We start from the raw sequence: 26,962 nt of genomic DNA, 5'->3' as shown, positions 1-26,962 counted from the left end.
AAACTTTCTCCACTCGGGTGCCGACGACGAACCTTTTTTCCGCACGAGAGATGCGATCGTGCGCGATCTCGCGGATCTCGCAGATTTTTTGAGCGAAACAACAACAACAACAACAAAAAGCCACAAAAACAACCACGTTCATCGAAGCGAGCTTTAACCGTCTAAAACCAGTTCGCGAACCCGACACGAGGTGCGGCGAGAGAGAGAGCGCGAGATCGAGAGTCAGCGCGAGAGTGCCGTTACGACTTTTGATTTCATAAAAGCACGATCAGCACCACGCACCGCAGGCCAGTCGCTGAGTAGTCGTTGCGGAGTGAGCACGTGTGCCCTTTCACGGTCCCCTTTTTTGTTTTACTTTCTTACCAAGGCACCAGAAGTGAAGTGGTGCCCGAGACTCGGGGGGGATAAAGAGCAAAACGTGTGCCAGGGATTGGGGGCAGTTCGGTCAAAGGTACATCCAAAGTGTTCCAACTCGGTAGCATAAGAGATACGAGGTGACTTAACGTGCAAAAGCTGTGATTTTTCATCCGAAAGTGCGCAAAATTGCGTTTCAAAAGCGTGAAGTGTTACTAGTCGGTAGTGCCAAACGGAGCAACAGCTTCAGCTTCAGACACGAGCGAACCCATATGTGTGAAAGTGAATTAAGTGCATTTGCTTTATGTTTATCCTGCCTGTGTACATCCTTCTTAATTCGTTTTCGTTCTTTTTTACCTTTTTAGAGCAAGTTTTGTCGAATGATATAGAGTGATAAGAGTGATTGTGATAGTAACGTGTCTTCAAAACTCGAACGAAACGAACCAACTATAGCGCCATAGCGTTTCAAGTTACCGATCGTCTAATCTGTGAAGTGCACACCTTATGTTCAGTTTTGTGTAAACCGTGCGTCCTTACAGCACACACACACACATCCACCTCCATCGGTGAACCAAGCGCAAGATGAATCGAAGCACCACAACAGTCCGTTCAGCAAGGTTGGTGCTTTTTTTTTTGTTTAAATAATACTTTTTTCCCTCAATTTTCTGTGTCTGTGGCCGCAAGTGCTTGTGCCTAGTGTGTTTCATTTTCGAACGTAGAGATAAGGCGTTTCTCAAAGGAAATTTGAATTTTTAATGAACACCAGCATAATTCATCCGTATTTTATGATAATATTTGCATCGACGCACTGCTGTTACGAATCATTAGCGCCTTAATGTATGCAATGCGGGAGGTAATTTTTTTGAAGCCGTTATTAACAAAACAGCCACGTTGCAGTGTGTGTGTTTTGAAGTAGTTTTAGATGGTTTTAAGCAAAAACTTAAATTCTCAAAATTGCGTTCACATCGACCATCTCTGCTAAAAATAATCCAAAAAGAACCCACATTTCCCATAGAGAACGACTTCAGTTGGCAACAAGACAGCCTTGTTTCCATTAATTAGCGGTTGATGCAATTTGCTACCCGTAGATTTCTACCCCAGATTAATTCGATGCTGCTGCAATTATTAGTCCAAAAATTGCGAAAGCAATGCCAGACGGCGAGCGACGGCTGTTGCGCTTTCCGGGCCGTCAGGAGGTTCTTGTGACCGATTTTTGCGTTCTCACAGCAGCGGCGGTTTGGGCGAACCTCCGAGTGCACCTTGATTTATTATGCACTCCTCCAATTCCGGCCCAATTGCACAATATAGCGCACCACCAAAAAAAAAAAAGCAGCACATTGTTTTGCCCACTCCCTTACGCGATCCCCATCGTCGTCTACGCAACATTCCAACAAATTCCAGCCCAAAGCTCGAGAGCGCACGAAGGGCACACAAACACCCGCGCGTTCGGAACGCACTTCCTTCTCGCATTTACCAATTCAAAAACCTTAAATCATTGTTCCGCGGCTGGTTTGGCTGGCCTTTCCCATTTGGCATAACATCACGACAGAAGACGTGCGTCGTCGTCGTGTTGGTGCCGGTTCATCTCATCTCGCTGCCGTGATAGATAACTTTTTTCAGCATCGACAAGTTGCACGGGGTGATGTTTACGGACCCACCCTCCATCCCAACCCACCCTGACTTGACGTCTTATGTCCAATTCGCCGCCCCGTTTCCATCTTCACCACCACCGAGAGGTTCAGTCCGCTGTTGCGTAAGACGGCGCAAAGGCAATTTCATTGAGCGGTATGGCGTTGGACTTTTCCGCCTCGAAGTTTCTCCCTCGTCTCGAGGCGCGTGCGCCAAACTAAAGCTTGAATTTGGCAGCACCCCAAGATGGTGGAGAAAATGGTCGTCTTTTCGCTGCAAACCAAACACCCACTAGTGTTGCGAAAAGTTGCTGTTGGCGGCCTCGCTCTACGATTTGTGTTCACAAAGCTGGACCATCGTTTGGACGACGAGAAATCGATGTGAATCACTCGAAGCTGCATAAAAGGGAATTTTGCTGCCATCAAATTTTTTTGCCATCAACAATTCATGTCAATTTACAATTCTTCGCACAACTTTCAGTCAGTTTCGCTTTTCATAGATTCATCGAAACAATCAAAACAAAATAAAAATTACCGCTCCAAAGAGCAAGCAGCAAGCAATAAGATGAAGCAGCCACCAAAGCAAAGCGCTTGTCCAGCTGTGACTTATGAATTCGCGATTAATTGACAGCATCTTTTATGGCAGGCGATCAGCACTTCGGTTCCGGCTTTGGCTTAGTTCCGTATCAATTAAATGGTTGTTTGTACATTTTCTTCTGTCGTTGTTGTGTGAAACTCATCTGCATCGGAAGGAAAGCTTTTTTTCCTGAAGAACAATTTTATGTTCCCGAAACAACAACGAAGACTTTGTTTTGTCTTTCCGGGCGAAACATAAACCTGTCGTCCTGTTGCTAACGGTGCCACATTGCTTCCTATCTTCCGCTTGTTTTCGGTTGTCTTCCTGCATCCCAGCGAACCAGACAAACCCTGATGGTGCCTTGCGGGCCTATTATCTAATTCCGTCTCTCTCTCTCGCTCGCTCACCCGCTCGGGAAGGAAGCAATAACCCACCGAAAAACAACTCTCCAAACCAGAGACCGGTCGCCGCGCCGAAATGACCCGAAAGACCTGTTGTTTCTGGTGCCACCACGATCATTTGCACCGAACCAGAAAAATTGTTGTACGCTTCCTGCACCTGCTGGTTGACCGATACTGACGTTGAACACGAACTCAGAAGAGAAAAAAAAGCAATCATTTTGGCAAAGGGTAATAAATAAAGCTTCCCCGAATCAGAATCAGACTCGGAACATGGAACACACTCTCGCAATTTGGCAGACGATGACGTAGTCCTGTCATCGACGTCCACGTAACAACAGTTCGGAGCAAATTTTGGGGGCTCTGTCGCGCTCCTCCGTACGTTTATGCCAGGCGATCCTTTCGCCTTCACCGTTTCGTGGTTCATTAATAAAACATAAGCGCTTTCCCGGAGCGCACTATCGTGGCAGCAGCAGCCGATAACCTTCTCCCTGTTACGCCATACAAAATATGAAACGTCTGCGCCGAAACAATTTATTATGCGCCTAACACACGGTGGTTGTGTACACGGCGTCGTTACGATTTTATTTCTTTTCTGTAATGCAAAACATAACCATGTACCACGCGCGCATCGACACATGTAACGCGGTTAGCTGCAGTACGGTAAGCCCCAGTAACACGCTAAACCAATAAGGATGAAAACTGCAGCTAATGCAGTAACGCCAAAAGAGACCTGCTGCAAGCCCGCATTATTTAGGCCACCCGGATCTGTGGTCAGCTTTCCCGGGCTGGTGGCATTGGACGACATTCGTACGTCGTGCATGCAAAACACTCGCCATTTGAAGGGCAACTTGACGCGAGCAAAGCGGTAGGCCACCAAGTGTTGTCGATCGAGACACCCTCCTCGACGACACACCACTTACGGAGATCAACGACGAACGTGACGAAGCACACGGACGACACGCAACTCCGTGTGAATCATCCGCGATAATTATTTTATCGCAACACCATACAGGATATTCCAATTTAAAAACGTCATTCTAAAAGAAAAACAAACAAAGCGTAAAAAGCACACTAAAAGATAATGTTGTTCCTTTATCTCTTGTAGTGTGTTTTATTTTATATATCACACATGTCATTTTAACGCTCATGCGATGCATCAGATAAATTCAGATGAATTTTCATGAACAATTTTAGCAAGAACGCGGAAGAAACAGATACCCACTACCGGTTCATTTTGCAAGCGGTTCATCGCTTAAAACCGGCGTTGAAGTCTTTTGTTCCTCAGAGGGAAGACTTACGATTGCGTGTGTTGATTTTAGCTAGAATTTTTGGTTTGATGTAGATCAAAAATAATTATAATTGAAGCTAAAGCAGACAGCGGGTAGCTTGATAGCATATTTTATCACACTAAATTGGAATTGAAATTAGTGGCCTGAAGTGAGAGAGGGAGTAGATGATCTCAAGATATTTTTCATACAGTCTACTGTAATATTATAAAACATACAAGTCATTTCAACACCCATCAGGATGCATCAGATAAAATTAGCTGAATGCACTGCTCGAAAAGATCGCGGAAGAAACGAAATACTTCTCATAGACGTCGTGGGGTTCGTCGCTTAAAAAAGCATGAAGTCTTTCGTTCTATATAAGGAAGACTTTAACCGCCTTTGTTAGCTTGATTTGGATTGCAAAAAAGGTTTTGATTTTGCAAAACGTGGCTTCTCAAGATCAATTTCGATCTTCGATTTAATAAAAAAAATAACTACTTCAGTGAAAGTGTGAATCTCCTTGAGTAAAACGATCTAATTCTACATTGTATGCAGCAAGAATCTATAAAAAGCCACCATCGCCTCTTGCCTATTGCGCACACACACACACAACAAATTAACATAATCCACCGCCGAAGGTGAATGAATTCCGTATAACCCGGTCGGTGCCGTCTGGTGGTTGGACCGAATCCGCGTGTTAAGTGCGCGATCGTGACCGGTTTGACACGAAAAGCTGCCAAACCCGCGAGGCGAAACTTAGGTTCTTGGTCTCCCAAGTTTCATTCTTCTGTCTGTTTTCGATCCCTTATTTCTGCCTCGATCAAACGGAGATCATCTGGAAGTGGACGAAGAAGAAGTACAGTGTGCCTGTATCTTCCGAAACGGCGACACTCCACGACATGCCGTGGATGATCGTGGTGCGCCTGATCGCACCAGCTGTACCGTACACGTCAGCCGAGCCAGCTGTTGGCAATATGTTGGACGCTCCCACGGAAATACTTAGCACGCTCGCAAAACGAGCATCGCATTAGAATCGATCGTAGTAGTGCCCTCGGTACCGCGTGTTCTCCTCATCATCGTTGCACACCGATGCTGTTCTTTGTCCAATTAACATCATTAACCTTTTTCCGCTGTGCGCTCGGTTATTGTTTCCCCCATTCAAGCACCCCCCCCCCCCCCTCAACCCCAATCGTTCGTTTGATGTTGTTGTTGAACTCTCTGATGTGTGTGGCTCCGAGACTGCAACTACCGTCGGAGAGGCAATCCCGGATTCTGACTCAAAGCTGAGGAGGAGATTTTCCGGAATGCGCTCGTGTGTGCTTGTCGGAATTTATTTTCTACTACTGTGCACGTTACTACACACACGAAAAACAGCAGTCTCGAGCGCGTGCGCGTGTGTAATGTGAGAAGTATAGTGCGACACGCTGATCACACGCCGAAGATCCGGGATCGTAGCCCGGGTATCGTACCGCGGCCCATAAATCTTCGCCATCGCACTCGGCCTTTTTTAGGCGTGTGGTGTCGTGGGGATGAAAATAAAACACTGCGGGTGATTTGGGATTATTTTTGGCACCAAATGACACCGGGAAGCGGAGAAAAGATTCCCCATTGCCCGAGACACCCTGTAGGGCACAGCGGAGAAACGACGCCTTACGTGCGTTCCGGCATGAACCGACGAACCTTCTGCCCCGGGTGTTGCGGTTTTGTAATACGCACGTGCAGAAAACCGGCTCCGGTTTTGTCACCTCGAACGGTCGTTTGCCCGGCTGTCCGGGGACCAGGTGTGCGTCGCGCTTCTACCCCGGTTCCTCCCATCTAAGCCCACATCATCCCCAATGCGACTGACATCATCTGCCGACCTGTTTGGCGGTTGTTTTTTTTTTTTCTATCACTTCCTCGACCACCTTCCTTTTGTTTTGCGGTATCGATTCCGTCGCCATATTTCACTTTCTACTCGTGTCCGGATCGTCTCGAACATCTCGTGCCCTTCCAGCAGCTCTGTGGCGTGAGGGAGGGCGATCGCCAATGAGCTGTCAAAGTCGGGCCCGTGCCAAACTGTCAAACTCGTTCGCCTGCGTTCGGCACGGTGCATTTCCTCGTTCCATCTTTAATTAACATACAAAGCCGCGATGCTGTGAGGGTTTTTTTTGCAGCTATAGACAACAACACGTCACAGACAAACGCACAGCAGCCAAGAGAGTTTGTGATCTTCGCGCGTCACCGCGTCCCGAGTGCATGATTGATTGCTTCGCTTCGAGGCGACCTTAACGTTTCGGGCGCATCACACACCAGCGAGGCGACTAAACGGCATCTCCTCACCGGGAGGTTATCTGGCGTGAACTTGAAAACATGACAAATGGTGACATTAAACACCTGGCAACACACTACCCAAGCGCATCATCGGGTCAGCTTCTAGCGCTCGCGCCCGCTGTAAGGGGGAAAAAACACATTTATACAAATTATCGCAAGATTTGCAGCGATTTTTGTTTTTTGTTTGTTTCATATATTTAAATCGACACTTTACCTGCAAGGTTGTTGCTCCTTTTCCGATCCCGCAAACACCCACGATTTTGTCGCGCGCACTCCACAAAAAAAAAACCATTGCCAGACAGTCATTCGAGGCGGATGCATACCGGTCGTCGCCAGCGCGCGCGATGCATCGAAATCACCGCTCAAGGAGAACCGGTTCCAGCCCGGGGCTCTGGTGAAGATGAGCACAGCGAAAATGTCTCTCCGCCCGCCGTGTGTGCCGCAGATGCAACCAGCAAAATCTTCACTCAAACAGCCGCTCTCTGTCTGCATTTGATTATATAGACCTGTTCTGATCGGTTGCAGAATTCACAGGCAGGCAGGCAGGCAGGCAACCCACTCGACCAAACCAATTAGCACCGCGTGTAATGAGACAGTTTAATTTCAGTTCTCACCTTCACACGGTTTTTTTTTCCTTGCTCAAAAAGTAGGATAAATGTGGTGGATAATTTAATGTAATTAGTGAACAATCGCAAAACATTTAAATAGCACAGAAACGAACGAGAACGAGGTGCGTTCGTCGCTTTACCGATCGTTGATGTCGTTTGATGTCAGTCTCCGTTGAATGAGGTTTCCCCTTTGGATGGGAATATTCAGCATTTGCCGGGGGTGTTAATTTGAAAATAAAATAAAAAACTTAGGAATAAATTTACACTTCCAAAAGCTCGACCGGATATTATAATGTCCAATTATTTAATTCACACTAGCTAACCGTCCTACCTAGCAGACATAAAGGAGAAATAAAAAACCCCCAACCTTCACGCTATCGTGCCACTCGATCCGATCGGAAGAGTTCGATTTTTTTCGTTCGGCTGTGTTATAAAATCTGTTTTGCCTCTTTCTCCGCAAATCCAAAATCTCGCTATTACGGAGGTTATGTTGCCTTGGGAGAGATGTGTGAGCCTTCGAATTAAAAACACTGAGAGATGATGTTTTTTTTTTTTTTTTGTTTATGAAAACTGGTGAAAGAGCTTCATTTCCTATCACACACACGCACGCACGCACGCGATCGCAAGAAACCCATCACACATCATTCGATCGGTTACTGTGGGCGCTCGCACCGGGCAGATGAAGTAAGCCGAAGAAGCCGTACCACCGATCGAAAGTGAATGGCGCAATGCGTGTGAAAGTGTGTGCGCGCGCACGCGTCCGTGTTGTGGTGGGATGCTGGCTTTCGTTTTCCGCCGTTCGGATGGAAATGTGATGCGTTTGCATTTGAATAAGCGCTTAAGCAGACTTCTAACACCGTTTAAACGTCCATTTCCGATGGTTTATATCCCGAAAACTAATAATTTTGCTCGCTAATGATCATGACATTTGGCCAAAAAGATATATGCGAAGGCACACACAGCCGCAGCAAAGCCACAGACAAGCTTGCATAAGCCCTAACCGCACAGCTCGCACAAAAATGCATCATTTTAATGAAATGTTTCCTTTCTTTTCTCTCTCTCTCTCTCTCGCTTCTTCCAGGTCAGTATCGGTGTCATGTGGTCATGTGCTACCCTCAACGATCGACGACGCCAAGGGAAACCAAACCCTGGGAGGAGAGTTGTTTACTGTTTGTTGTTGTGTAGCTTCGCGTTTTGTGTTTTTTTCCAATTATGAGTGATAATTTAAGCGCGAAAGCATCCACTTCTACTTTCCACACGACTAAAACAATATTGTGTTAAACACTAACCCACCCCACCAGACTGTCTGTGCCGGTGTACTTTCGGCTGCATTTCCGGTTGTGAAGAAGTTTCCTTTTTGCATCTCATAAAACACACCGTCTACGAGGTTACAGGCCACCCACCCGAAAACCCCGGGAGGAGGTGAGACCGAATGGGTTTGAGAAGAATGCAATGCACTTCAACCGGGCGACTTGCGAGAAGGGTTTGTTAAAAAGGAAAGTTCCCTAGCCCGAACTTCACCGCCGAACGTTCCAGAGTTCGCTCTACTTCTGATGCGAACGGGCAATGGGTTTGTTTTTTCTTCTACCTCTTCCTATTCGAACGAGCGTTTTACGCGATCGCGCGCCGCGTGTAGGAGATCTGCTCTCACGTGGCCGTTACTCGTCACGAGTACATGGGGCGGAGGGTTTTGCAAAACTTTCTCCAACAACAGTCGGGCTCCAGAAAAAGGGTGATTCTGTTGACCTTCTCGCTGGTGAGCTGGAAGACAAACAGTGCGAACCCTTCGATGCATCGGTTAGCTTTGGTAGACATTTTCCAACGTTGTATATCCGATTTGGGAGGGCCAAAACCATTCTCCGTTAATTCAAATTTTAAACAGCGAAAGATTAGCGGATATTTTGCAACCCAAACATGCATGCATACACCTTACCCGTAGTTTGCCGAAAATGCTAAGCGCCCGAAGGTCGATTTCGAAATTCTCATGCACCGCACAAATCGAAATTCCTCTTCAGCTGTGCACATTTCGGTCGGTCACCACCGTCAACCGCAAAAGACGACTCGATTATGATGTTTTGTTCTCCTCTCTTCGCGCCCAAATGCGCACACAAACGGTTGTCCAACAGTGTAGCGCCAGCGCCCGGCCGGATTTCACCATTAGCGCACGGTTGCAAAACACTTGCGTTTAGCCCTGACATCTATGCCAGCTTTGTGGTGTGCGGGTGTTTCGGCTACGAGCCACTGCCGTCGGTCGGGTATTCGGTTTGGCAATCGTCGGTCAAGATGTTCTGGAAGCTTGCCGCTTTAGGGTAACATGGTGAAATTGCCCCTGAATGTATGCCATCGATCGACATTTATGCACTTCAAGCGTACTTTTAATCGCATTTTCTCACCATGTTTGAGTACTTGTTAAGAGAATGGTTCTATTTCTCTTAGCGTTAATTAGCGTACTTTCCCTCCGCGAAATTAAGCCCTCGCATCTCAGCCTTTAGGAGGTTTGCCAATACTTGATTCCGCCCCGACAACTTTGTGCTTGGTGCTTTTTGTTGAAGCATTTTTGCATCATCTTCTGTCCTCAATATAACCTAAAGCCTTCAATAAGTTCTGGAAGCTTATTTCGGTCGTGTGATGCAATCCCGCCTGAATGTATGCAATTGATCAACATTTTTATGCTAAAAGCGTAATTTTAATCGCATTTTTCACACCGTTTTTCATGCATCTTTTCGTAAACCGTCCTTTTTCCCCTTGGTATAAACTTTCCCTTTCATCCACGAAATTAAACAGGCCCCTCCGCTTCCAACAGGCCATCATTTCATAGTGACCGCAATTCCGCCGATCGATAAAAAACGGTTTCGGAAATCGGTTTCCCAAGTCGGCAGATCTTGCGGAATCTTCAAACTGCTACGTCAATTGTACTGCATCACGTTCCCACGAGACCGCCGCGCTAAGCCGCCGCTGCTATCATGCAAACGAAACCATTTGCAAACTGTCCGTCCCGAACAAGGCGGCTCCGGCTGATTGGAGAAGAGCCTGGGAAATTTTTGCACCGACTAATAATGGCCGCCGTTTGGGAAGCTGCATGTAAATGGTCGTTAAAAGCAAACCGCTTCCCCTCCGAACAACGTTTAATACGGAAGTTACCGCGAGCTGTGGCTTGGGAACGAAAAAAAAACAACATCGGTGTGGCTTAGTAGCATGATTTAAAATATTCATACAAATTCGCATTCCACCGCATCACATCGGCTGTTGCACTTCCTGATGGAACGCAACGAACGCTGCCCCGATCTGCCGAAGGAAAGCCATCGAACCGAGTCAGTAGCTGTCCGAAAACTGCCCAAGCCACACATAATATTTACCCGCTTTCGATGCACAAAACTCGAACAGCAGTTAAAGCTAGGCGAAACGCCTTTAAAATCATCTTAGCGTAGCGCGGTTTTGTAATGTAGCAGGCGCGCGAACATCAGCCTGCGAGCTAGTTAATTGCGTGGAAAGCGATTAAAAAAAACCTCGTCGGCAGGAAGCTCCGGCCGATCGATATGTTGAACAATGATAAATATTTACAAACAGTTGAGGGCGATTATCTTGGTTTTCCAGATACGGCGTGATAAGATAAAACCCGTGTCATTGCCCCCGCATTCGAAAGGGGGTGTTTGCGGAGTATGACCTGCCGATGGGCCTTCGAACAGGTCAGAGAGACTCTCAGTTACATTACAAGCTTAGGTACATGAGGTAACGAAACCTCAGACAGATTACGTACGCCCATGTTCTACCACCAGACAGTTCCTTATTTAACCCCGCACAGAAAGAACATTAAATTTCACAACCATGCCACACGGCCATCCGTCTGGACGGCACGATGCATTGTTCGTAAATTGTGGTCGCAATTTATGGCACAACAAATGCAACCCTCGATGAGGCGTCTCGTTACTCGGTTTGCTCTGCACAGACACCTCCTACGCCACGCACGTTTGTGCACAATAATTACGTGCCGTGCTTACCAACTAATGTGTCAATTGCTACCTGTCGTACGCGGCAGGGCGTCGTCGTCGACCACGGTGCCATTACTGCATCCACACGACCCACTGCACCAGAAACCCGAAAAAGGGACGACAATGATTTCGCTTTCGATAAACGGTGCGACCGAATGAATGGTTGCGGCGACTACGGTGACGGCAGACGACGAACCCTTACCAATCCATCAAACAGCATTAGATGGGAATCAGCTGTGAAGTGATTTCGAATGAGTGTACCAACAAGCTCTTGGAGCAAAACCCTTCACACTACTGGCACACGAAATCGAAAAGCACTCGCACCAAAAGCCATTAGCGATGAATCCTAATCCCATTTTTCGGTTGCTTCACTTTCAAAGAACGAGCTCTTGCATCGAGCTTTTTAATGTGATTTCTTTCTCTTGAGCTTGAGCGAGCAAAACCCTATAACCTTCCAGCATATATGTGTATGTCAGCCACGAAGGCTTTTAATCGAGTCCACACAGGAGGCACACGGGGATGGATAGGACTCGGCTTTACTAGGTCGCGTGAGCTGCTCAAGGAAATCACTTTTATTTGTTTGGTCGAAGAATCGATCTGCTGTGACCAATTCTGCACACCGAGAGATCTTCTCGTGTAAGATTCTTACCCTTTTTTTCTTTGCTTCCAATCGAAAAAGATTATTAAAGCCCCATCGACTAGCTTCAATGTTCAACTTTTAATTATTATCCGCCATTTTCCCATCAGCTGATCGGTTAAGAAATTGAGGTTAAGCTTGGTGAGGTGAATGAGTAAAACTCGTTCGATGTGTTAACAGAGGTCGTACATGACCTCTGCTGAGTAATATGGGATGTGCAATAAAATTCCAAGTTAATTCACCAACTAATGATTGGTTGATGCTGATGATCGCATCGATTCAGGGATTCCCCTCGCCAGCTGTTCGCTCCGTTCCAGGAATGTGACAATGAACTTTAGGCATCGTAGAACGCTAACAAGAACCACACGGCACGACAGGGTAGAGTATTTGTCACGAACAGCTTCACCTGTCGGCCACTCTGCCACTTACCGTGATAGACAGCTTGAGCCGAGTTTTCGAAGTGATGTGCAAATAAACAGTGGTAAGGCAAACATTCCATTACATCTTCAGCTCCTTCTTGAGGACCATTGTTTGTGATTGCAGATTCTGTTGATTATCGAGACGCGGCTACGGCGCGGTGCGAAACTCTCCCATGGCGCGCTGTCAGTCAGCCGTCAGTGCGCGAATGATAGTGAGATCATCTGGTTTGCTTTGTGATTTGTTTTACTAGCGTTATTGTACATTATCGCCTTTCCGTCGATGGTATCAGGCACGTTTTGGAGGGTTCGTCGCCTGAATAATGCATTCCTTAACGAGAAGCTGCGTTCGGGTTTTTTTTTTTTTTGTTCATCTGCCTCCGTAAGCTTATCCGTAAATCATTCCGAGGGCCGCCACACAATGTAGCATAGGCGAGGCGAGGACCGCACAATAAACACCTCTCCAAAGCCCATTCATAATTAACCGAACCGGGCGGACGATGATGATTTAATCAAACAGGGATCGCAAACATGCATTCCTCGGATCTCCGTTCTCGTGCGTCCAGAAGTCACGTTCGGCGACGAACCAGCGGCCAGCGAAAATAAGCGTCAGTAAGAATGCAAATTAGCATTCCGCGACATAGCCTCACACACACACACACACACACACACACACACACACACATCGCTGCGCCTATCCCTAGCGGCGAAAGTACAGAAGCCGGTCAGGGTCTAGCCTGCGAGTACAGGGAGATATATCTCGTGGGCACGACCAGTAGAGCAGCGTACCGGTGACGCTTGGACGATTTACGATGCCTGTTAGAGTCATAAATTGGCAGTTGGTTGCCACGGACTGCAATTCTCCTCACGAAACGGGCAATCGATGAGCGCCCCTTCTTCGGTCATCAGTGTCCCTTGTGAGCGTCAGAAGATGACTCTATTCAACTCACCCTGGCACGGATCGAAGCGTGCATCGTGGATGGCGCTAAGCGGTACGATGTTAGATAATTGTAGTCCTTCTACGCCTTTTGCCGCTAGTCCAACTGCTCCGGGTTTCTCACCAAAGCCGATCGCTCAACGTCACCGATGGTTTGATTTATATTCTTATTCACACGCGGTATCGAATACCTCCGGAGGAGTGTTTGGCGTTGCACCATTCCCAGGCCCACCTCCGTACGGGCTTCACACCAGGTGGACGACGATCGTACCAATTTTACTTTCACTTTTTACCGAGCAGATATTATTGGGTGCCACCGGGTGCCACATTCTTGCCTGCATTTAATCGATCGCCTTGGGGCCTTTTGGGATGGGGAAGGAGGCGATTGATTACCGCATGGCTTACCGTGGATAGACAGCGATCCACACAGACCGGTGTCTAGCAGCTACTCCAGTAAGCTGGGGCTCCATTTATCTAACCTAGCATGAATGATAAAGGTCAGCATAGTCTCGCTCAGCGTTGATCGGACAACGGTGGGGAAACAAAAAACGAGTTGTTTATTTGCACTAGCTACGCAAACCCTCCGAAAAAGGAAGTTCCAAGCTGGTGTCATCAATCACGATCACCAATCGGACGATCGGATCGCATCATCTCCCTCGCGAAGGTCATCGAAGAGGCAGATGTAGTGTGTTTGCACTGATTCTTCATTTCATTCTCATGGCAGCATGGCAGAACGTGCCGCGAATTCGCGCCCCTCCCCACACACAGGATTGCTCCACAGGTTTCGATTCCATGTGTTGGCACACTATCCTTTTCAACCCCCTTAATTCAATTAACACGCCAATCAAGCCACAGATTCAGATTCTTCGCCATCACCCCATAACGAGCGGCTGATTATCTCAACCCCAAACCGCTAAACGATTCATCAATGTTTGTACAGTGCCTTCACGCGCTAATGGCGCAAAACCGTGATTTTCATTCACAACCTACCCGTGCTCGGCTTTCAGCTGTACTACTGTCTGCGCCTTATTCCGGTCTGCAGCATGATCTGCTCTGGTAGCATCGTTACTCACAGCGAAACAAGCATGACAAGCGAATTTGCACGAGCAAGGATCGCATGAACAAATGTCGGAATTTGTGTATTATTCACCGTTCGGTTCAATGCGGTATAATCCGTGTTAATGTCCGGGATCGATTCTTGCTCGGGAGTTTTTTCTTTCCCAAAGACACTTAAAAATACGCTGAGTGGTAGCGGATGCAATATCCGGGTCCACCCTGGTGGCGTTAGTTTAATATCCGGGATAGAATTTCAAATGTCAATTGCATTTGATTGTTTGGGCTTTGTTGGATGAAACGAGCTTAATAATGTGCTGTTGTGTACATATTTGAATCTCATTTTTTTCTGTTTTCGCATCCTTTTTGGAAGACCTTGATCTATCATTTCTGGCTTCCTTGTCTTAATTTACCATGCCTTGGAGAGCCCGTAATGTTACTTTTCTTACCATGAATTGTCTAATCCTTAACACTGGATCAAATCTCACCGAGTGACGTGCTTCGGTTTCAGCCAGTTATTTCACCAACCAACACTATTAAGGATTTTAATGCAAAACATCTAACAATACATATTAAATTAAATTCTACTAATTTCTAATGAATTTTGCAAAATCCAATCATAAAAACCCCAGCGCTCGTCCAGTGTCGCCCTCTGCCGTCAATTTCGCCCCACCCGAGCGAAACCAATCGCCGGCGGGCGAAACCAACGGGCGAAAATCCTAAACGTCAAACGCGACGAAATCTACACGTTTGTTTACGTTCTTTTCCGATTACGTTTTTCTCTCATTTTTGTGTCCCGTTTCGTCGCGAACGAACGTGGAAAGCAAAACACACGGCCAGTGGACGGAAACCGTAGCTCGCGGTAAAGTGTAATAAACCTATTTTTATACCACGGACACGGTGGTCAGTTCGACGGTGATAAGCGTGCTGGCTGTGGAGTTGTAGTGCTGTTGCGTCGCGATACCAAATGTAAGCGAAAAAGTGCGGTGAATTCCACGCATCCGAATCTTCTTCCGGCCGTCGAGCAGGAACAGCGGGCACTGCCAAAAGATGTCGAACTGGTCGCCAAAAATTCTCGCCATCCGCATCCACGCGCTGGCGGCAACGTTCAACCGGAGCTACCATCGTGCCACTGCCCTGCACCGTCCGTCGGGACCACCGAAACTCTCGCCATACGATGTACGTGCAAAGCCCGAACAAAGCAAAACAGGTTCTCCTTCTGGCTGTGAATTACCAACGTTTCTCCCCTTCCCTCATCCGTCTAGGTAAACTGTATACTGCGCGCGAACGAACACACGCAAGAGTTTTTTGGCGGTTCGGTGAAAAGCTACGACTCGAACCAGCTCGCCTCCAACTCACCGATTGAAGATTCACGCAGCGAGGCGAGCTGCGTCTATACGTCCGGTTTGCTGGTGGGGATATTCGACGGGCATGGTGGGCCCGCCTGTTCACAAGTTATCAGCAAGCGGTTGATGCGATACATCGCGGCCTCGCTCGTACCACCGGACGATCTGCGGCAGCATATGCTCGGCGGTGCACAAAGCTTTTCCTTCCTGAGCTGCCACAATGATAAGGCAAGAACACGGTCCCATGCCTTTCGAAACGTGCTACCAACCGATACTAATGGGGTGTGTTTGGGGGAATTGTTAATTTACAGCTTGAGTTTGTGAGCGAAATCAAGGAGCTGTACGAGAAAAGTTTCAACCAGTTCGCGAACGAACTTACCAACACTACGCTCGCCGGCTTTCAGATGCACCAGACGCTCGAGAATGCTTTTATCCGGCTGGATCAAGACCTGTCCCGGGAAGCGATCGAAATGCCCAGCCTCCGCACGATGTCGGTTGCGATGAGTGGTGCGGTAGCGCTGGTAGCACACATCGACGGACCCCATCTACACGTCGCCTCCGTGGGCGATTGTTCGGCCGTGCTCGGTACCGTCACCGACACCGGTCAGTGGGTGGCGAAGAAGCTAACGAACGAACACAACTCCGACAACGTCGGCGAAGTTCGTCGCCTGCTCAGCGAACATCCGGCCACCGAACGGGATACGGTCATACGCGGCGAGCGTTTACTTGGCCAACTCGCTCCACTGCGAGCGATGGGCGATTTTCGCTACAAATGGAGCCGCGAACAGCTCGAGCAGCTAGTGGTGCCCCAGTTCGGGGAGCAAGTAATCGCACCGTACTACCTCACGCCACCCTACCTGAGCGCGTGTCCCGAAATTACGCACCACATACTAACACCGCGCGACAAGTTCCTCATCATCGCGAGCGACGGCCTATGGGACACGATGAGTGCCATGCAGACGGTACATCTGGTCGGTGAGCACATGTACGGGAAAGCTTTCCTGTCCCCGTTAACCCTGCCCAAGCAGGACATTACGCTCGGGGAAATCAGCCAAATGCTGAGCACGCGGAAGGCGGGCCTGCAGAAAAAACCGCTCGATCGGAATGCGGCGACGCATCTCATCCGGAACGCGCTCGGCGGAACCGAGTACGGTGTGGAGCACTCGAAACTGTCGCACATGCTTTCGCTCCCGCAGGACATCGTGAGGCTGTTCCGGGACGACATTACCATAACGGTCATTTATTTCGACTCGGAATACCTACGGAACTGTCCCACCTGATCAGGGAGGAATGACGATCCACTGGTGCTGAAAGGACGGAAACGTAATTGCCGTTCTCGTAAGCATTTACCTACCGACCTCCCGGATACACGCCCCTATTAAAAGGCTGGCCTTTTTCCGCATGTGAGTGTGTGTGTGTGTGCGCGCGTGTGTTTGTCCTATCGCTCAACTGTCCTGTCAACACGTAGCTGAGCTCTCACCGAGACGGAGACGTTGCACATCTCTGCTCTGTTCTCGCTGTATTTATGTTTTCCGTTCTGAAGAATTATTTCGAGAGTCTCCCGTTTGTGTGCGTGTGTGTGCGTCGGTTAAAGACGGTAGAAATTTACTCCGCAAGGTGGGAAGTTAGCGAGTGAAATTATTGGTTCTTCCATTTTTAACGTTTTATTTGTTGAGTTTTTTTGTTGTAGTTAAACAAAATAAATCACAAAAACTAGTTCCGAACAGTTCCCGAGCCTTCCTGAATGCGATCTTCCGTTCAACCCTACCATCCTGTTCGGTCGGCGTGTGCGGTAACGGATTGATGTGGTAATATCACATCCAAATCACGCGCTGAAGGTCACATTGCCCGCTCACACAGCTCGATCGTCGCTCATGGCGTGTTAAGCCCGGGAATCAGTAATCCGGAGAAAGTGGTTCAACTCTCCATTATTACGCCATTTGCTCATCAGCCAAGCCTGTGTGTGTGTGTGTTTTTGTTACTCAACCGGCAACCGGGGTTGGCGCCGGTAAAGAAGAATTCCGAGCCGCCGAACCCCAGGACCCAAAAAGTTCCGGCTGATAATCGATCGGCTGGGCACACAAACAACAAAGTAAGAAAAAGTGTGTTAATTTGCGTTGCGCGATTTTGGGCGACGAACCTGTTTGCCAAACGAAATAGCCGGCGGCCCAATGGCTTAGGTTGTGTGTGTTGATTCCTCCTTTCGCCGGGAGTTTGAAAAGTAGATAATAGCCAAACAAAACTATGTCTTTCCGCTCGACTAACCTCTAATGCGGCCCAAGAGTTTTCGATTTAACGGCGGTTTGGTAGGGGTTGGTTCGGTCCTCCATTGGCTTATGGCCAGCGGCCTCGCCCAGTTAAGCCTCCACGCCGGCGTAGGCACGAAAGTGAAACCAAAACATAACCTAATTTTCAAATCACCATCGTGCTCGATCGAACGGACACGAATGCGGTAAGATGGACCAGAAACATGGGGAAACCGAACGGCTCAAGCTGCGCCGTCATCCGGAAGCACCGAGATTCGAGGGAAATAAGCTTGATTTCGTTTTCTGGAATTTATAATACTGAATATGTTAACGTAAGTACTTACATTATGATGAGCGACAAGGATATGGAACCGGAAATCAGGGAATGAAACACACACACACACACACTTCACATCAACTACTCTCGTGTTTTCACGATATTCACGCACCTACTTGGATGATTTCAAGATCAAAGATTACCACGAAAGCAACGCGGCACAACGCAGACTCTCCCGTTTGACACATGTAAACAGAGAAATACAGTGACGGACAAGAACAAAGCTGCACTTACATCGTTTTTGAATATCCTACATATTGAACACGTGTCCAGGGTTTGTTTGATTGAAACCTGTTTTTTATGGGCAAATTAAGCGATCTGGGTCATACTACTATGAAGAGACTGGCATCAATTTTTTTATGTGTAGTCCTTGATAGTAAATCCTTACGTCCTTGATAGACAATCCAGAGTACGGAGGAACTATTCGGATGGGATACACTATCCGATCCTATCGTAAGAAAGACAGCCCTTTTGTAGCTGTCGGTCCAGCTAGGGAGTAATCTAAATCAAAGATGCCAGAAATGGCTGGCCGAAACATCCCGAGGTTATAGTTCTTGAACAAAGTACAATTTCTTCCCATTATCCACTGCAAGCTGCCTTTTACAACGCAGGACACACAACAAAAACTCCACTGCAAATATCCAACAACTTCCGCACAAATCCAGCTCCGGCTGGAAGCAACAAAACAACCTCATTCCCATGCACACACACCTTAAGACGGCCATCGATTCCGGCAAGGAATTTGCAAAAACCGTTTGCGTAACGCCATTTTGTTGACACACAAACACGCGCGCGGATGGCGGACATTAAGCCACCCCAAGCCATTGTGTGGCGTCCTGTTGATCGATCCGCTTGTTGCGAGTTTTCGTATCATTCCGCGTCTACACGCTCAAACGACGCTAGTTGATAATCAAAGCAAATGTGTCTTTCCCTTGCCGTAGTGCCTCGCAGAAAAGGTCACCGCAAAACGCATTCGCAAATGATTTATGCTTCGCCGGGGATCGGAATCTTGTGGGATCGGTTCGATGCTGCCATTTTCTGGCCAAGTCCAAGATGCACCTCGATCAATCGAATCGGCGATGTGGGTTTTAGACCTTTCCGCTAGATTAGTAGATACCGTCAGGAAATTGCTTTGCCGTTTTCCAATGGATTCGTTTGATCGTTTTCTAACGGCGCCTTCTGAGGATCGATTAAGATGGCGTTAGATAACCATCTTCGTTGCGATGTACGGTCGTTTCAAGATACACCAACTTCTTGTTGGTTGTTGGCAAGCTTTCCTTTGTGCAATCTACTGCTTGCACGATCAATAAATTACGCACACAATTTCCTACACGATTACTGTTTGGTTAGTGCTCACCTTAAGAAACACGCAAACGGCATCCAACCAACATGGTGGGACACCACACACCATGTGGCATATCTACCGAACAATATAACCGTTACAATACAAACATGGATTCCCTCTGTTGTTGGGCAAACATCGCGTGCCGTTTGCTGCTGTGCCAGGGGAAACAAGACTTGGATTTGGAAGTCGATAAATTTTAATCAAACACCAACTCTTGTTCCCTCCTTCGAAGTGCAAGAGCAAATTCACCAAAAACCGTCCGAAGGAAGTATTGAGAAATGAGGTGGACATTAATTTTACAAGTCAAATAAACGTGCTTTCCTTTTTGGAGCTCGAAGACTACACGAAGGAAGCAAACTCACAGTTTATGGTTCTGACCGTAGACAGCAGGAATCAGGCAAGCCCGTAAATGGATCCGAATGGCTCCGGAATAAGACAAATTTACAACAGCTGGGCCGTGGAACGGGTGGGGAATAAATATAAGGCGAAGAAACAACCAGGATCTCTGGGTAGGATTTCTTATCTTCAGAGCTTATTGGGCTGTGGATTGCAGGACACAACTGCAATAAACGACATTCTCTTTCGGTGCGCAGGCAAGATTGTAAAACCGTTCGTGCAATATGCATAAACTATAGTCACTCACTTTCACTCGCCATTGCTCCAAATTTGCCCAAATCGCGATCACGCCATCTGTCGCCAGCCAACGCTCAGCATCCTGTTTTGAGCGATAAACCACCGAAACTGGTTTTCTTCACTAAAGATAGAATTCCAAGAATGTTTCTGTCGCATAATGATGGCACGGTACAAAACCCAGCTTCCACAACATATCATCATCATTCTATTTAAACCTTCAAGCGCCACCATTCCTTGGGGTGTGGCGATAACCCGCATTCCTTCGTGATATCCACGTAAACCACCGCGTCAGCTTGAGCTAAACCGCCATAAGCTCGTATTTGTCGAGACGGACAATGGCGCCCATCAGATGATGCCTTGCCAATCAATTAAATATTCAAATCATCTTCATCGCCGGTCCCACTAATAGCACACCGAACACATATTCACCGAATCGGAATGCTCTCGAATGTCTGTAAACCGGATTAAGAACTCTTCACTTCACACAAAAATGAAAACCCGATATTTTACCAAGGCCGCCTGATAGAGCGTCATTGACCTTCGGTCAACTCTACGCAGCGTATTAATATGGTTTTCCTTTTCTCCTTCAGGTACCAACAGTGGCGCCTAGCTGGATGTGGTCTACTACTACTACTAGTCCTGGCACAGCCCACTACGGGAGCCGACCTGAAGGAACGGGCCCGTGCCGCTTTGCTGCTGGAAAAACCGAACGGTCCTGCCAGCTGCAAAGTTCAGCAACCTCAGCCCTGCCCACCGAGCAAGTTCCGGTCGGCATCCGGGGAATGTAACAACTTCAACCACCGGTTCTGGGGTGCCCGCGGTGATGCCTTCATCCGGCTGCTCCAACCGGACTATGCAGACGGCAGATTAAAGCCACGTACCTCGGTCGGTTCGCATGCGTTACCCACGCCAGACTTTATCGTCAGTCAGCTGCAACGATCCGTCGATGAGAAGGCTATCCATCCGCACATCACCGCCATGCTGCCCGCCTGGGGACAGCTGTTGGCGTACGATCTGGTGCAGATCCTATCGCCGAACTCACGCTACCGCTGCTGCCGCAATCAAACGCAGGTCGACGATTCACAGGACGACGTTGTGCAGTGTTACGTGCGGATGGGTGAAGGATGTCGCGAGTACAAGCGATCTATCCCATCGCACGATCCTACCAACTGTGAGTTCCACTATCGCGATCAGATGAATGCCGCCTCTGGCTTCCTGGACGGGTCGGGACTTTACGGTACGACGGAGAAGGAAATCCATGCGCTGCGTACGTACCTGAACGGTAAGGTAGATACCGGTGCCTGTCTGCGCTGTAACGAGCCTGGTGCGATCGGTGCACTGCACACGGTACTCCTGAAGGAACACAACCGCATTGCCGATCAGCTCGCGAAGCTTAATCCGGAATGGAGCGACACCACGCTGTTCTACGAAACGCGTCGCATCGTGATGGCCCAGATACAGCACATTACGTACAACGAGTTCTTGCCCATTCTGTTGGGCAGCCAGATCACAAACAATCCGGATCTACGGCTGGAGAGCGGTGGATACTTCAGCGGATACTCGAGCGCCAACCGTGCCGGTATCTTTGCGGAGGTAGCGGTCGGTGCTGTGCCAGCGTTCCTCACGATGCTTCCACCGGACATGTACAACGATTCTATGTCGGCCGAGATCCTGCTTTCCTCGCCGGCCATGCAGCAAACGTTCATCCCGGACCATGCCAGCTTTAACGACGAGTGGACACCAATTTCGTTGGCGCTGCAGCGTGGACGCGATCATGGCGTGCCGGCCTACCACAAGGCGATCAATCTGTGTGAAAAGCGCTTCGGTAAACCTTTCGGCAGCAAGCTTAGCTTCGAAGATATGCAGTACTTTGGACTGGGCCAGGGCAAGCGCGAAGTGTTGGAGAAGATGTACCAGTAAGTGTTGAGTGCGGGACCACTACGCGGGTGCATTCTTACCGATTTCTCTTTTTGATTTAAACCTTCCAGAGATCCAGAAGATATCGATCTGCTGATTGGAGGTTTGATGGAAACACCCGCCTTGGGCACGGTGTTCGGACCGACGCTATCCTGCCTGATGGCTATCCAGTTCGCAAACATGCGCAGCAGCGATCGGTTCTGGTACGAAAACGATCTTCCTCCGTCTTCGCTGACACTGCCCCAGCTGCAAGCTATCCGCCGTGTGACACTTTCCGGGTTGTTGTGCGAAACGAAGGACGTGTCGCGAGCCCAACCGAAAGCCTTCATCCGCGAGGATCCTTATCTGAACGCACGGCTTAACTGTGAGCAGCTTGGTGGGCTTGACGTTTCAGCCTGGCGCTCGGAGCAGGATGACGTGGTAGAGGAGTACATGCAGGAGGAGCAACCGACACCGCCCGAGTTCGAGGAACTCAACATGGACCTGATCTCGAGTGCCATGAACAAAGCGAAGACGAAGCTTAACGAACGCAAGCGGCAGGAGTACGAGGCCTGGGTGCGACGTAAGTAATCTGGATGAGTGACTGGATGCGTGCGAACAGATTATCCTGACATTCCCCCCCTATATTCTATTGATCATCCAACAGAGGGAGGCATCGATGCCAAGTCACCGGACGGAACGGCCGCTTCCTTCAGCAAGGCTAACCGTAACGCATTGATCATCGCCAACACTTCGCTGTTCTACGAGCTGGCAACGAACGAGATCGTCAACTCGCTGCATACGTAAGTAGACATGATCCGCGCCTACGATCTTTCGAAGGATAGCAATCAATTGATGTAAATTCTTGTCCCCATACCTTCTCCAGCCTGCGACGTCGCAAGCGTCAAGTGTTTGACAACAATCTGGGCGGCTTCACGAGCGACGACTTCAGCAATGCGCTCCAAAGCGTGGATGTCAATCAGTTCATTACGGGCTCGATCTCGCCCATCAACCTGGAACCGCAGTGCGAAAATCTGGAAGCACCGTGTGACACCACGACGCCCTTCCGCACGCTAACCGCCCACTGTAACAACCTGCGCAACCCTGAACTAGGCCAGTCACTTACCGTGTTTGCCCGGCTGCTGCCAGCGGCGTACGACGATGGCATATCACAGCCCCGATCACTGTCCGTCACCGGTACACCGCTGCCAAATCCGCGTTCGATCTCCTCGCTCATCCATCCGGACATTTCCAACCTGCACACGCGCTACTCGCTCATGGTGATGCAGTACGCCCAGTTCCTCGATCACGATCTCACGATGACACCGATTCACAAGGGTTTCCACGAATCCATACCCAGCTGTCGGTCGTGCGATTCTCCCCGTACGGTGCACCCCGAGTGTAGCCCATTCCCGGTGCCACCGCGTGATCACTACTATCCAGAGGTGAACGTAACCAGCGGCGAACGGTTGTGCTTCCCGTCGATGCGTTCGCTGCCCGGTCAGCAGACGCTCGGGCCACGTGAACAAATCAATCAAAACACAGCCTTCCTGGATGCGTCACAGATTTACGGCGAGAATGGGTGCATCGCGAAGAAGCTGCGCGGATTCTCGGGCCGACTGAACTCTACGATCCACCCGATCCAGGGCAAGGAACTGCTGCCCCAAAGCCCGGTCCATCCGGAGTGTAAATCGCCGAGCGGCTACTGCTTCATTGCCGGCGATGGGCGTGCCTCGGAACAGCCAGGTCTGACCGCCATCCACACGATATTCATGCGCGAGCACAACCGCATCGTCGAAGGACTGCGGGGAGTGAACCCGCACTGGAACGGAGACCAGCTGTACGAGCAGGCGCGACGTATCGTCGTCGCCCAAAACCAGCACATCACCTACAACGAGTTCCTGCCACGTATCCTCAGCTGGAACGCGGTCAACCTGTACGGGTTGAAGCTGTTGCCGCAGGGTTACTACAAGGAATACAACCCAACCTGTAACCCATCGATCGTGACAGAGTTCGCTACGGCCGCATTCCGCATCGGGCACTCGTTGCTTCGTCCACACATTCCACGGCTCAGCGTACAGCATCAGCCAATCGATCCTCCGCTACTGCTGCGTGACGGATTCTTCCGCACGGACAACTTCCTGCAGCCCGGACTGGTGGATGAGATTGCGCGCGGTCTCGTAGCGACGCCGATGGAAACGCTCGACCAGTTCATTACCGGCGAGGTGACGAACCATCTGTTCGAGGATCGACGCATTCCATTCTCCGGGTTCGATCTGATTGCGCTCAACATTCACCGTGGCCGTGATCATGGCATCCCGTCGTACAACAACTATCGGGCGCTGTGCAATCTGAAGCGGGCCCAAACCTGGGAAGACCTTGGCCGGGAGATTCCACCGGAGGTGATTGCACGGTTGCGTCGCATCTACGCGCACGTCGACGATATCGATCTCTTCCCGGGCGGTATGTCCGAACGGCCGCTACAGGGTGGACTGGTAGGACCGACCTTCGCCTGCATTATTGCGATCCAGTTCCGACAGTTGCGCAAGTGTGATCGTTTCTGGTAAGCTACATCCGGCGGCGCCTCGTTAGCGTGTTACTAAACCCCTAGCACATCGGTGTTTCCCCACAGGTACGAAAATGAAGATCCAGTGGTTAAGTTTACCGAGCAGCAGCTGGCCGAGATCCGGAAAACGACACTGGCGAGAATTATTTGCGAAAATCTCGACATCACCGGTGATATGCAGCGAGCAGCTTTCGATCTACCAAGCAACTTCCTGTGAGTACTGGATGTGTAACCTCAGACAGGACCGGACCTTCAACTGACAGCGTTCTTCTCTATCTCTCTCTCTCTCTCTCGCCCTTCCAGCAATCCAAGAGTGCCGTGCAATTCCATGCCACAAATTGATCTCAGCGCATGGAGGGAAAACGTGGTCCAGGGATGCCAGATCGGGGGCAAGAACGTGAACGTCGGCGATTCGGCCTTCCCATCACCGTGCACGAGCTGTATCTGTACCAATGAAGGGGTAAGCTGGGCTAGCTGATTGTTGATTTTCGGACGCCATTTTTTTATCTACAAATGTCTTCTCTCTCTCTCTCTCTCTCGCTCGCCCAACACAGCCTCAATGTGCCTCGCTACGCATTACCGACTGTGCCCAGCTGGCCCGCGAGTGGCCCCGCGACGTAATCCTCCGGGACGATGTTTGCAGCGCACAGTGCGGACTGGTGCTACAGAACGCCACTCCTCAGGGCCGTAACATCCCGATCAGCTTGCGGCCACCTCCTCAGCGTATTGCACGGTCCCGCATCGTCCAGCAGCAGACGGCGACCACACCGTTCACCTTCCAGGGCTTCCAGTTCCCGGATTTGTCGCAGTTTATCGGTTAGACATCCGGGTGACGGGAGCGAGAAGAGGAAGGAAAAGGGTGCTAATGCTACGCGTGTGAGCATTTGAACACAGACACCTTTATTGTACATATTGAGCGGCCATAATTGATAGTTTCTCTTTGCTGTTTTATTTTATTGACCAATGAACGCCATTGACCGGTGTTTCCGTCTTCGGTTCTTTCTGTCTGGTGTAACTGCCCATAGAATCCCTGTGACCTGTGGGGGTTTAGCGTCTTTTCGAGTTTTCTAGCTCTACACACGCCACTGCGCTTCCTTAAGTTATGATGAGCTGCGTGTTACGCAGGACATGGGGCATCCGACGCGTTCCGTGTGCTGTACTGTTCGCCCTTCCTAGTACACGCGCACGACTGTCCTACTGTTTTAACTACGGGCGCGCGACGTTCGATTACAAATTAGAGCGGATGAAAATGATGATGAAATGGTTCAAAGCGTCATGCGCAACAGCGCAGCAGCTAGTGATCTAAATGATATGTGTAGGACATATAAATATATATTTACTATTTGTAGGCAGAAAACAAAAACGATCGTCCAAATTCGTACAACCGTAGTGTTGTTAGTCTACGGAGCGAATTGCGGGTCCACTAGGGACACCATATCGTCGAGCAGTTAAACTTTGTAATAAAGTGTAATACAATTTTCCAACCCAAAGCCCTCTGCGTCTCAGCTCTCCGTCTTAATCAATCCGTCGACAATCCCAGCACTCCGAACACGTTACGGGACAGAAAGTGGTACAGGTCGCGTGCATCCTCCGCACCGAAGTAACCGGCCAACCAGCTCTGTAGCGAGCCGCCCGCAATCTTCGAGCTGAACGGTTGAAACGTGAACGAATACATCAGCAGACACTTGGCCACACGCAGCTCGGCACCAAACTTGCGCAGAAAATCGCCAATCAGTCGAAACAGGTAGATGATGATCTTGACGCCACCGACAACGCCCGATGTCCTGTCGATGTCGATAAGAGATAGAAAAAGGCGCAACGAAACGGGTAAATGTCATAAGTTGGGAGTCATTCTCGCCAAAGTCGCTGTGTACTTACATGCGCGAAGAAAGCGAATCACGGTTCACCTTCACATTGGACAGTGCCGTTTGATCCTGCGCGATACCACCGTAATACATGGACGAATGCTTCAACCTGTTCCACTGACCAATCTGCGTTGGAGGAACAGTTGGTTCTGCCATTCGTTCGATCAGTTCAATGGAAGTATCGTTTGCCAGCTGTCCGGAGCAGACAGTGAACAGCAGGATCAGAATGCACAGTATGGCCACCATCCTCCATTGAGAAAGTCGGTACGTTTGTTGCGGGCGAAGGTTACGAAGGAACTGAAGAGCAGCGGCGTTAAAAACGATGATGCCCTGAAGGGAACAAGGACGTCTCGAAGTCTCGAAGGGATGGCGCTAGGCGTAATAGATTTTAAATAGGCTTTTGTGATGCGGGGTAGAAAAAAAACGGAAGCGGCAACCGACGGAAAGGATTTACGGTACAGAAGAAGGCCAGGATGCATGATACGAGATGTCAAAAAGATGTACCCGCGTCGTCTGAGCACATCATGCTACCACGCTCTCTCTCTCTCTC

The 26,962-nt window shown here is 49.2% G+C and overlaps 4 protein-coding genes across 9 annotated transcripts in view; 2 read left to right on the top strand and 2 right to left on the bottom strand.

The window, feature by feature from the left end:
• Window positions 1–18,301, bottom strand: part of LOC118514708 (metallo-beta-lactamase domain-containing protein 1) — a 92,382-nt gene extending 74,081 nt beyond the window's left edge. The window contains exon 1 of one of the 2 annotated variants that reach the window (XM_036061781.1): window positions 18,115–18,301. The gene's annotated coding sequence lies outside the window, so the exon portion shown is untranslated. The remainder of the gene's footprint in view (window positions 1–18,114) is intronic. The other variant, XM_036061783.1, reaches the window with a different exon arrangement.
• On the top strand, window positions 278–26,037 carry LOC118514704 (myeloperoxidase). 5 transcript variants are annotated; one of them, XM_036061773.1, is made up of 9 exons: window positions 279–451; window positions 720–971; window positions 20,676–22,001; window positions 22,074–22,564; window positions 22,649–22,784; window positions 22,868–24,544; window positions 24,614–24,760; window positions 24,851–25,007; window positions 25,102–26,037. In XM_036061773.1, the coding sequence occupies exons 2-9, from the start codon at window positions 937–939 to the stop codon at window positions 25,366–25,368; spliced, it is 4,236 nt and encodes a 1,411-aa protein (XP_035917666.1). In that variant the 5' UTR covers window positions 279–451; window positions 720–936; the 3' UTR covers window positions 25,369–26,037. The 5 variants fall into 5 exon arrangements, with proteins under 5 accessions (XP_035917670.1, XP_035917666.1, XP_035917667.1 ...); XM_036061774.1 differs by having other exon boundaries at window positions 279–494; XM_036061776.1 differs by lacking the exons at window positions 279–451; window positions 720–971 and adding an exon at window positions 17,389–17,616.
• Window positions 14,897–17,250, top strand: LOC118514707 (pyruvate dehydrogenase [acetyl-transferring]-phosphatase 1, mitochondrial). Its single transcript, XM_036061780.1, has 3 exons — window positions 14,897–15,357; window positions 15,444–15,752; window positions 15,836–17,250. The coding sequence occupies exons 1-3, from the start codon at window positions 15,229–15,231 to the stop codon at window positions 16,802–16,804; spliced, it is 1,407 nt and encodes a 468-aa protein (XP_035917673.1). The 5' UTR covers window positions 14,897–15,228; the 3' UTR covers window positions 16,805–17,250.
• LOC118514709 lies at window positions 25,843–26,883 on the bottom strand. Its single transcript, XM_036061786.1, has 2 exons — window positions 26,426–26,883; window positions 25,843–26,331 (listed from the first exon to the last, which is right to left on the bottom strand). The coding sequence occupies exons 1-2, from the start codon at window positions 26,656–26,658 to the stop codon at window positions 26,067–26,069; spliced, it is 498 nt and encodes a 165-aa protein (XP_035917679.1). The 5' UTR covers window positions 26,659–26,883; the 3' UTR covers window positions 25,843–26,066.
• Window positions 26,884–26,962: the final 79 nt, after the last annotated feature.

Source organism: Anopheles stephensi, chromosome 3, assembly GCF_013141755.1.
Source record: "Anopheles stephensi strain Indian chromosome 3, UCI_ANSTEP_V1.0, whole genome shotgun sequence".
NCBI lineage: Eukaryota > Metazoa > Arthropoda > Insecta > Diptera > Culicidae > Anopheles > Anopheles stephensi.
This window is presented reverse-complemented; position numbering and strand designations above follow the sequence as displayed.

What these genes read in the sequence shown, in the direction of transcription:
- LOC118514709 (XM_036061786.1), bottom strand. Translation starts at nt 26,658, where the DNA reads ATGGTGGCCATACTGTGCATTCTGATCCTGCTGTTCACTGTCTGCTCC. An exon ending in GATTCGCTTTCTTCGCGCAT is followed by an intron (nt 26,332 to 26,425) that starts GTAAGTACACAG and finishes CGACATCGACAG; the next exon opens with GACATCGGGCGTTGTCGGTG.
- LOC118514704 (XM_036061773.1), top strand. Translation starts at nt 937, where the DNA reads ATGAATCGAAGCACCACAACAGTCCGTTCAGCAAG. An exon ending in CGCAAGTGTGATCGTTTCTG is followed by an intron (nt 24,545 to 24,613) that starts GTAAGCTACATC and finishes GTTTCCCCACAG; the next exon opens with GTACGAAAATGAAGATCCAG. An exon ending in GATCTACCAAGCAACTTCCT is followed by an intron (nt 24,761 to 24,850) that starts GTGAGTACTGGA and finishes TCGCCCTTCCAG; the next exon opens with CAATCCAAGAGTGCCGTGCA.
- LOC118514707 (XM_036061780.1), top strand. Translation starts at nt 15,229, where the DNA reads ATGTCGAACTGGTCGCCAAAAATTCTCGCCATCCGCATCCACGCGCTG. An exon ending in CGAAACTCTCGCCATACGAT is followed by an intron (nt 15,358 to 15,443) that starts GTACGTGCAAAG and finishes TCATCCGTCTAG; the next exon opens with GTAAACTGTATACTGCGCGC. An exon ending in TGAGCTGCCACAATGATAAG is followed by an intron (nt 15,753 to 15,835) that starts GCAAGAACACGG and finishes GTTAATTTACAG; the next exon opens with CTTGAGTTTGTGAGCGAAAT.